The sequence below is a fragment of the Harpia harpyja genome, unplaced genomic scaffold (genome assembly GCF_026419915.1).
Source record: "Harpia harpyja isolate bHarHar1 unplaced genomic scaffold, bHarHar1 primary haplotype scaffold_433, whole genome shotgun sequence".
Lineage (NCBI taxonomy): Eukaryota > Metazoa > Chordata > Aves > Accipitriformes > Accipitridae > Harpia > Harpia harpyja.
In genome coordinates, this window is record NW_026293363.1 from 23,035 (window position 1) to 33,889 (window position 10,855).

A 10,855-nucleotide genomic window follows, 5' to 3' on the forward strand; every position below is an offset into this window, starting at 1 on the left:
CCACCGCCACCATCCTCCGAAGAACCTTCGTGGGTCTCGGCGTGGGGCTGAGCATCCTCCTGGCGTTGGGCACCCTTGGGTGCTTCCTCCGCCGCCGGTGAGCCGGGAATCCCAGGTTTCTGGGTGTCGTCCCCCCCCCCCACCCCAAACCTAGAGGACCCAGGCGTTCTGGGCGGGGGGGGGGGACACCCAGGTGTCCGGGTTGTCCCCCTTAGGTGGCAGAGGCAGATGGCAGCCGACGAGGAACCTGTGGTAGAACCATCAGGGACCTTCTTCCTCTGCAATAAAAAGGTACGCCACCCCACCCACTGGTGTCTGGGTGTCCCCTGTGTCCCCCCCCCCCCCCCCCCGGACACCTGGGTGTCCCCCCCCCCGGACATCTGGGTCTTCAAGGTGCTACTTGAGGGGTCGCCCATCTTGCCGCAGCCCCAGGCTCCTGGGTCCCCCCGACCTCCTCGTGGTGCTGATGACACCGACACCATCAGTTACTCGTCGTTGCTGTCACCTCCTACGTCTGGCTCTGTCCCCAGGTAACACCCCCCCCCCCCCCCCCGACCCCCCCCCCCCCCGATTTCTGAGGGGACCCAGGCTCATCGGGGCACCCCTGACCCTCCCTCCTTTGTGACCCACCCCAGGCTGCGAGGGGACACCGTCGTCTACACTGTCCTCAAGAGGAACGACGGTGCTGCAAAGGTACCTAAGTGCTCCATGTCCCCCTTGATGTCCCCCATAACCTCGATGTCCCCCATGTCCCCCTTGAGGTCCCCAACGTCCCCCATGTCCCCCTTGATGTCCCCCACGTGCTCCATCTCCCCAATAACCTCAATGTCCCCCATGTCCCCCTTGAGGTCCACCATGTCCTCCATGTGCTCCATCTCCTTGATAACCTCAATGTCCCCCTTGATGTCCACCATGTCCCCAATGTCCCCCTTGATGTCCCCCACGTGCTCCATCTCCCCAATAACCTCAATGTCCCCCTTGAGATCCACCATGTCCTCAATGTCCCCCATGTCCCCAATGTCCCCCTTGATGTCCCCCACGTGCTCCATCTCCTTGATAACCTCAATGTCCCCCATGTCCCCCTTGATGTCCACCATGTCCTCCATGTGCTCCATCTCCTTGATAACCTCAATGTCCCCCTTGATGTCCACCATGTCCCCAATGTCCCCCTTGATGTCCCCCACGTGCTCCATCTCCCCAATAACCTCAATGTCCCCCACGTCCCCCTTGAGGTCCACCATGTCCCCAATGTCCCCCTTGATGTCCCCCATGTGCTCCATCTCCCCAATAACCTCAATGTCCCCCACGTCCCCCTTGAGGTCCACCATGTCCCCAATGTCCCCCTTGATGTCCCCCATGTGCTCCATCTCCTTGATAACCTCAATGTCCCCCATGTCCCCCTTGATGTCCACCATGTCCCCAATGTCCCCCACGTGCTCCATCTCCTTGATAACCCCAATGTCCCCCACGTCTCCCTTGAGGTCCACCATGTCCCCCACATGCTCCATCTCCTTGATAACCTCAATGTCCCCCTTGATGTCCACCATGTCCCCAATGTCCCCCTTGATGTCCCGCACGTGCTCCATCTCCCCAATAACCTCAATGTCCCCCACGTCCCCCTTGAGGTCCACCATGTCCCCAATGTCCCCAACGTGCTCCATCTCCTTGATAACCTCAATGTCCCCCTTGAGATCCACCATGTCCCCAATGTCCCCCTTGATGTCCCCCATGTGCTCCATCTCCTTGATAACCTCAATGTCCCCCATGTCCCCCTTGAGGTCCACCATGTCCCCAATGTCCCCAACGTGCTCCACCTCCTTGATAACCTCAATGACCCCCTTGATGTCCACCATGTCCCCCTTGATGTCCTCCACGTGCTCCATCCCCTCGCTAACCTCAACGTCCCCCATACCTCCAACAACCTCAAAGCCCCTCCTGTCCCCCTCGATGTCCCCCTCGATGTCCCCGTCCCCCGTCACAGCCACCCTCCACCCCCACAGGCCACCGAAGGTCCTGACTACGAGAACGTCCCACCTGGTCCCAGCAACAGAAACAGGGACAGGGATGGGGACAGGGATGGGACACTGGTCTATGCTGCTCTGGCCCTGTCCTCCCCGGGGACACAACAGGGACATGCCGGGGACGTTGGGGACACGGTTGAGTACGCCGCTCTGAGGCACTGAGACCTTGGGGACACCAAGATACGGGGAAGTAGCCACCACGGGGACACGGGGACACCATAAAATGTCCACGGGGACACCATAAAGTGTCCACGGGGACATGAGGACTTGGCCACCATGGGGACACAGGAACGCGGCCACCATGAGGTTCACAGGCAGATGGTGATGTTGAGGACATGGAGACACCGAGGACACGGTGGTGGCCGCTTCAGGGTCAGGGTCCCGACCACTGCGGGGGACATGTCACCACGGGGGACATGCCACAACCATGGCCACCACGGGGACACGTCACCACGGAGGACATGCCACAACCGTGGCCACCACCACCGTGGAGGACATGCCACAACCATGGCCACCACGGGGACACGTCACCACGGAGGACATGCCACAACCGTGGCCACCACCACCGTGGAGGACATGCCACAACCATGGCCACCATGGGGACACGTCACCACGGAGGACATGCCACAACCATGGCCACCACGGGGACATGTCACCGTGGAGGACATGCCACAACCATGGCCACCACCACTGTGGAGGACATGCCACAACCATGGCCACCACCACGGAGGACATGCCACAACCATGGCCACCACCACCACCACCACGGAGGACATGCCACAACCATGGCCACCACCACCACGGAGGACATGCCACAACCGTGGCCACCACCACCACGGAGGACATGCCACAACCGTGGCCACCACGGGGACACGTCACCGTGGAGGACATGCCACAACCATGGCCACCACCACCACGGAGGACATACCACAACCATGGCCACCACGGGGACACGTCACCGTGGAGGACATGCCACAACCATGGCCACCACCACTGTGGAGGACATGCCACAACCATGGCCACCACGGGGACACGTCACCACGGAGGACATGCCACAACCATGGCCACCACCACCACCACCGTGGAGGACATGCCACAACCATGGCCACCACCACCACTGAGACATGCCACCATGGAGAACATGCCACCATGGAGGACGTGCCACCACGAGGGACGTGCCACCACGGGGGACGTGCCACAACCACCCCCACCCTGGGGACACCAGGGTGATGGCCACCACCACCGTGGCAGACTTGCCAGGACGTGGACGGTGATATGCCGCTGCCACCAAGAAAGCCACCACCACCACGCCCCCCCCCAATAAAATAATTTGGGTTAATTAATTGGCCCGGACGCTTGGGTCCTCTCCCGGCGCGACCGGTGTCCCCGGAGCCAGATGGGGGGTGGTTAGGACGGAAGGGGGGGGAGTGGCCGTCCGGACGCTTGGGTCCCTTGGGTTGGGGGGGAGGAGCGGGAAGTGTTTATGGTCGCCGGTCCCTCCCTGCCACCGTCTGTCCGTCCGTCCGTCCGCCTGCTGCTACGGTAGGGCTCATCCTCTTCTTCTGCCCCTGAACTTCACCCAACCCAAGGACAGCCCCCCCCCCCCCGGCCTCCACCTAAAGATCCCACCACCAACCCAGGGACCTCACCCACCCACCCACCCACCCACCTCGGGCCCCCGGGGAACCCCCCCAAAGACCCCACCTCCAACCTGAGGAACCCACCACCCACCCCAGCCCCCCTGGGAACCCCCTAGAGACCCCACCTCCAACCCAAGGACCCCACCACCCACCTCAGGAACCCCCCAAAGACCCCACCTCCAACCCCAGAACCCACCACCCACCTCAGGAAGCCCCCAAAGACCCCACCTCCAACCCAAGGAACCCACCACCCACCCCAGCCCCCCTGGGAACCCCCTAAAGACCCCACCTCCAACCCAAGGAACCCACCACCCACCTCAGGAACCCCCCAAAGACCCCACCTCCAACCCCAGAACCCACCACCCACCTCAGGAAGCCCCCAAAGACCCCACCTCCAACCCAAGGAACCCACCACCCACCCCAGCCCCCCTGGGAACCCCCCAAAGACCCCACCTCCAACCCAAGGACCCCACCACCCACCTCAGGAAGCCCCCAAAGACCCCACCTCCAACCCAAGGAACCCACCACCCACCCCAGCCCCCCTGGGAACCCCCCAAAGACCCCACCTCCAACCCAAGGACCCCACCACCCACCTCAGGAACCCCCCAAAGACCCCACCTCCAACCCCAGAACCCACCACCCACCTCAGGAACCCCCCAAAGACCCCACCTCCAACCCAAGGAACCCACCACCCACCCCAGCCCCCCTGGGAACCCCCCAAAGACCCCACCTCCAACCCAAGGACCCCACCACCCACCTCAGGAACCCCCCAAAGACCCCACCTCCAACCCCAGAACCCACCACCCACCTCAGGAACCCCCCAAAGACCCCACCTCCAACCCAAGGAACCCACCACCCACCCCAGCCCCCCTGGGAACCCCCCAAAGACCCCACCTCCAACCCAAGGACCCCACCACCCACCTCAGGAACCCCCCAAAGACCCCACCTCCAACCCAAGAACCCCACCACCCACCTCAGGAACCCCCCAAAGATCCCACCTCCAACCCAGGGACCCACCACCCACCCCAGGCCCCCTGGGAACCCCCTAGAGATCCCACCTCCAACCCAAGAACCCCACCACCCACCTCAGGAACCCCCCAAAGACCCCACCTCCAACCCAAGGAACCCACCACCCACCTCAGGAACCCCCCAAAGATCCCACCTCCAACCCAAGGACCCCACCACCCACCTCAGGAACCCCCCAAAGATCCCACCTCCAACCCAGGGACCCACCACCTACCCCACTGAACCCTAGTAGATCCCAACCACCATTGGCCAACTCAGCTGAACCCTAGAAGATCCTGGCCACCACTGGCTGCCCCGTCTCAAGGTCTGGAAGACCCTGCCCACCATGTCCTCCCCACCCTTGGCCATCAACCACCGCCTGTGCTTGGGGGTCTACGCGGGTGCCTTCACCGTGGGGCTGCCCCTCAACGTGGCAGCCCTGGTGGCCTTGGGGACAGTGGCCCGACGCCGGCGCCTGCTGCCCGCCGACGTCCTCCTCCTCAACCTGACCATCGCCGACCTAGCGCTGGTGGCCTCCTTGCCCATCCGCATGGCCGAGGCGGCGTGGGAAGCCACCTGGAAGCTTCCACCGGCCCTCTGCCCGCTCTTCGTCTTCCTCTTCTTCACCAGCATCTACCTCACCATCCTCTCCCTCACCGCCCTCAGCGTTGACCGCTACCTCCGCGCCGCCTTCCCCGTCCAATACCGCCGGCGCCGCCGGGCAACCCACGCCGCCGTGGCCGCCGCCGGCTTCTGGGTGGCCGCTTTGGCCCACTGTAGCGTGGTCTACGTGGCCCGACCCAACGCGGCAGTCAACGGCACGGCGTGCTACACCCGTTTCGCCGCTCCTCAGCTGGCCGTGCTGCTGGCTCTCCGCCTGGAGATCTTCCTGGTGCTCTTCTGCCTACCCTTGGCCATCACCGCCTTCTGCTACGGCCGCTTGGTCTGCATCGTGGTCTCCCTGCCCACCACGGCGCCGGGTAAGAGGCAACGAGCGGTGGCCCTGGCGGCGGCCACGGCCGTGGCCTTCGTCCTCTGCTTCGCCCCTTTCAACGTCTCCCACGTGGTGGGGTACCTACGGCGGGAGAACCCACCTTGGAGAGCCTACGCCGTGCTGCTCACCACCCTCAGCGCTTGCCTCGACCCTCTCATCTTCTGCTTCTCCTCCGCCGCCCTAAGACAGGGTCTCTGGCGCGTTTGGGACATGGCGGGACTCGGCCGGCGCTGTGCCGGGTGCCGGCTGCCGGTGGGGCAAAGCGAGGGTCCGGCTGAGGTGACTGGACGTGGAGGATCTGGAGCATCTTCGCATCAAGGGGAAGATGGTGCTGAGCCGGTGACACCTCGGGGGCTTCAGACCTGAAAGAGCCCAACCTGGGACGCGGTTTTGGGGGGGCGGGGGGGTGGTTGTGGGATGTGTGGCTGGCTTGGGGATGGTCTTGGGTGAGATGAGGAGGTGTTTGGTGGTTGGGGCAAGCTAAGCTGGAGCTTTATGAGCCATGAAAGGCTTCCTTGGGCCGGGTGGGTTGAGTTGGGTTCACCTGAAGCTTTGGGTTGAGGTGGGGTCTGCTGAGACGTTGGGTTGAGGTGTGGGGTCTGCTGAGACGTTGGGTTGAGGTGTGGGGTCTGCTGAGACGTTGGGTTGAGGTGGGGTCTGCTGAGATGTTGGGTTGAGGTGTGGGGTCTGCCGAGACGTCGGGTTGAGGTGGGGTCTGCTGAGACGTTGGGTTGAGGTGGGGTCTGCTGAGACGTTGGGTTGAGGTGGGGTCTGCTGAGACGTTGGGTTGAGGTGGGGTCTGCTGAGATGTTGGGTTGAGGTGGGGTCTGCTGAGACGTTGGGTTGAGGTGGGGTCTGCTGAGACGTTGGGTTGAGGTGGGGTCTGCCGATACATTGGGTTGAGGTGGGGTCTGCTGAGATGTTGGGTTGAGGTGGGGTCTGCTGAGATGTTGGGTTGAGGTGGGGTCTGCCGAGACGTCGGGTTGAGGTGGGGTCAACAGAGACGTTGGGTTGACGTGGGGTCAACAGAGACCTTGAGTTGAGTTGCTTCTCCAGCCCTGCCCTCTTCCCCCTCATCATCCTCCAGTTCTGAGGTCATGGGCAGCAGCCAATGTGTCTCTCCTGCATCTGGGTCCGTTCCAGGAGAGCCAATCGGGTGAAAGTAGGGGGGGGAGGGGGGTGGAGACCTACATGCCCGAGTCTTCTCCTGGCTCTGGAGCCAAGTAGGTGAACGTAGGTTGACAGGGGTGGGAATCCGGATGCCTGGATCCTCTCCGAGCTCTAGGAGTGCCCATTGGCCGAAGGAAGGTCATGGGGTGTGGGAACCTGGACGCCTGGGTCCTTCTGTTCCCATAATGCCCTGGGGCTGAGCCGCTGCCCCTTCCCTGGTGCCCCTTGTCCCCATTTCCAAGGAACTTGGGATTCCCTTGGGGAAGACGGAGAGCAGCCGGATGCCTGGGTCCGTTCCCAGATGCCGGGATCCCTTGGGAAGACGAAGAAAGGATGTTTGGGTCCTCGGGTGCGGTGGGGGAGGGAGAAAGCCGCCCCCCCCCCAACCCCCCCCCGACGCCTGGGTCCCCTGCGGACGTGTGCCCATGAACGTGGCTTTTGGCTGCGGTCAAAAAAACATCAAAACTTCCTCGATGTTATCGAAGCCACTTCCCCCTCCTCCCCCATTACCAGAGGGACACGGGCATCCGGGGAAAGGTGGGGGGGGGAGCGCTTGGGAGGGTGGGGGGGGGCACCCGGACATTTGGGAGGGGCCCCCGGCGTTGGAGGCCACCCAATATCCCGTAGGGATAATAAGGTACGTATGGGGAATAAGGGGAATGGGGCAGGTTGGGGTGCTGGGGGGGGGGCACCCGGATACCTGGGTCCCCTCCTGAACGCTTGGGTCCTTTGGGGGATGATGGGGGGGGGGTTGGTGGGGGGGGGGGGCGAGCAGGAGGGTCGCGGATGCCTGGGTCCCCTCTGGGATTTTGGGAGGGGGACATGGTGGAGGGGGGGGTGTTGGTTGGATGGATGCCTGGGTCCTCTATGGTGGGGAGGGGGAGGCTATACTGGGAGGAATTGGGGGGGGGAACCGGGGTGGTGTTGGGGAAGGGGGGGGGGGGGCTGCCCCGGATGCGTGGGTCCCCCCCCACTCACACACCTTGGGTGGGGGGGGGACGAACATATATTTCCAGGCATTGGACCAGATCCAACCCCCCCCACCCTAAAGGGACCCAGGTATCCGGGGGGTCCCCCCCCCCCCAACACTCCCAAGGGACCCCGGCGTTTGGGGGGCTCCCTCTCCCCCCCCCCACCCCACCCAACACCCAACACCCCCCCTCCCCGGGGACCCAGGTGTCCGGGGACCCAGTCATCTGCCCCTCCCCACCCCCTCCTTGCAGGAAACAAGAATTAAACAAATAAGGGTGGCACCACCCAGCCCGGACAACTGGGTCCAGTTTGGGAGTGGGAGGCAGTGGTGGAAAGCCCGGACACCTGGGTCCCCTTTGGAGCAAGGTGAGCCCACCACGGCCCCCACCCCCCCCTCCACCCCAGATGCCTGGGGTCCATTTAGGTAGGTGGGTTGGAGTAGGGTGAAGACCACCTAGATGCCTGGGTCTTCTCCGCGTCCCCCTCTCGGTCCATTGGTTGGACCAGGAAAAGCCTCCTGAGATACTTGGGTTCCTCCCGAGATACTTGGGTTCCTCCCGGGATACTTGGGTTCCTCCCGAGATACTTGGGTTCCCCCCGAGATACTTGGGTTCCTGCCCAAATAGGACCCACAGCACCCACCTAAGTCCTTTCCCCCCACCCAATCCTCTTACGGGTCCACGTATCTCCCCAGGGTTTTCCTCCAACCATGCTGGTCCTCACTATCTACATCCTGACCTTCTCCGTGGGCTTCCCGGCCAACATCTTCACCTTCGCCACCCTCTTGGGCCAGGCCCGTCGGCGCGTCTCCCCCTCCGACATCCTTCTCCTCAACCTGACGGCCGCCGACCTTCTGCTCCTCCTCTTCCTCCCTTTCAAGATGGCCGAAGCTGCCGCCGGCATGACTTGGCCCTTACCGGCTGTCTTCTGCCCGGTGGCCAACTTCTGCTTCTACTCCAGCATCTATCTCAGCAGCCTCTTCTTGGCGGCCCTCAGTGTTGAGCGGTATCTTGGCGTCGTCTTCCCCCTCCAGTACAAGGACCGGAGAAGACCAGCGCGGGTGATGGCCGCCAGCGTTGTCCTCTGGCTCTTGGCCTGTTCCCATTGCTCCATCGTCTTCGTGGCCCAGTATCATGGTGGTGGGAACCGGCCCCCGGCCAACAGGTCCGCGGTTATCGGCTCCGATGGCTCCACGGTCAACGGCTTCAAGCCTGGGAGCTCCGAGATGTCCGACCCCAATGGCTTCGGCACCTCCAACCCCGAATACTCCACCGCTGATGGCGTCACCCACAGTAACTCTCAGACCTCCAGCCCCGACATCAGCAAGCCCAAGGTCTTCCATATCTCCAACCCCGGCGACTCCACGGACAACGACTTCATCCCCCACGGCTCCAAGACCACCAACAGCGACATCTCCGCCCGCCGCGGCTCCAGGATCTCCGGCCCCACCATCTCCACCGCCACAGGCGCCGACATCCGGGACATCTCCGGCCCTACCGACGCCTCCCAGACCTCCAACATCCCCAGTTCATCTGCTCCCGGCGTCAACGATAGCTCCACCACCGCCAAAATCCAGAAGTGCTACGACGACTTCTCCGAGGACCAGCTGAGCTTTGTCCTCCCGCTACGCCTGGAGCTCTTCCTCGTCCTCTTCCTCCTGCCCTTCACCGTCACCATCTTCTGCTACATCAACTTCGTGCGAGCCCTCCTCGCCCGGCCAAATATCCCCCTGGAGAAGAAGCAACGAGCCGTGGGCTTGGCCGTGGCCACCATGGTCAACTTCGGGGTCTGCTTCGCGCCCTACAACCTCTCGCACGTGGTGGGCTTCGTGGAGAAACGCAGCCCGGACTGGAGGGTCTACGCTTTGCTCCTCACCAGCCTCAACGCCGCTCTAGACCCTCTCGTCTTCTACTTCTCCTCCACGGCGGTGCAGAGGGCCATGGCCGGGGCGGTGGTGGCCGTGCAGGACAAGCTCCGGGTTGTGGTGGGCTGGTATCATGGGGCGTGTTCTCCTGGGCCTTCCCAGAATGAGTCTGAGGGCTCGTTGACATGAAGCTCGGGGGGGGTCGGGGGGGGGGGGGTGAATGGTCTCACCATGGGGGGGGGGATTTGATTGGGTGGGGGGCTGGATTTGGGGGGGGCGGAAGGGCTTTGGCCAATGGTGGCGTTTCTAATGTCTTTAGGGTCGCGGCCGACTTGGCCCCATGGCGTCAAGCAACGCTGGGTGGTAGGAACATCTCCAGCAGCTGTAGGGCTATGGAGAACACGGACCCATGGGTCGGGGTGATGACATCATGCACGAGGTCACGGCGTCGTCTCCAACATCCGCGTGGCCGTGGACAACTTGGACCCGTAGTTTGAAGTTTATGGTCTCCATAGATCTGTGGGCCCCGTGGGGCCGAGATGGATGTTGTTCGTGGCCTCCACGGGTTGAGGGTCTCCACGAAGCCGAGGTCTGTGTCGGTTGGTGGCCTCCACGGGTCAATATCCCACGTCGGTTGATGTTCTGCACGGGTTGACATCCCGTGGGGGTCGATGTTCTCCGTGGCTTGATGGCCTCCATGGGGTGATGGCCTCCATGGAGCCGAGGTCTATGTTGGTTGGTGGCCTCCACGGGTCAATATCCCACGTCGGTTGATGTTCTGCACGGGTTGACATCCCATGGGGGTCGATGTTCTCCGTGGCTTGATGGCCTCCATGGGGTGGTGGCCTCCACGGGGTGGTGGCCTCCATGGAGCGATGTCCTCAATGGGGTGGTGGCCTCCACGGGGTGGTGGCCTCCATGGAGCGATGTCCTCAATGGGGTGGTGGCCTCCACGGGGTGGTGGCCTCCATGGAGCGATGTCCTCAATGGGGTGGTGGCCTCCACGGGGTGGTGGCCTCCATGGAGCGATGTCCTCAATGGGGTGGTGGCCTCCACGGGGTGGTGGCCTCCATGGAGCGATGTCCTCAATGGGGTGGTGGCCTCCACGGGGTGGTCCCCTCCTGTCCCTGCTGTTCCCCCAAACACGAGATATTTATTCAAGACTGTGGTCCAAGAGTGGTCCATGCTG

General features: G+C 63.2%; 2 protein-coding genes across 2 annotated transcripts in view; one reads left to right on the plus strand and one right to left on the minus strand.

Moving 5' to 3' along the window:
* LOC128138419 (potassium-transporting ATPase alpha chain 1-like) overlaps positions 1-6,303 on the minus strand; it is a 29,282-nt gene extending 22,979 nt beyond the window's left edge. Inside the window, 2 exon segments of the mRNA XM_052779696.1 lie at positions 5,078-6,022; positions 6,205-6,303. Coding sequence (XP_052635656.1) covers positions 5,078-5,299 — 222 coding nt within the window. The 5' untranslated portion in view covers positions 5,300-6,022; positions 6,205-6,303.
* Positions 6,304-8,226: 1,923 nt separating this feature from the next.
* LOC128138420 (free fatty acid receptor 2-like) lies at positions 8,227-9,855 on the plus strand. Its single transcript, XM_052779697.1, has one exon. It carries the CDS (start codon positions 8,512-8,514, stop codon positions 9,853-9,855), a length of 1,344 nt encoding a protein of 447 aa, XP_052635657.1. The 5' UTR covers positions 8,227-8,511.
* Positions 9,856-10,855: the final 1,000 nt, after the last annotated feature.

Coding starts and splice junctions, on each gene's coding strand:
- LOC128138420 (XM_052779697.1), top strand. CDS start 8,512: ATGCTGGTCCTCACTATCTACATCCTGACCTTCTCCGTGGGCTTCCCG.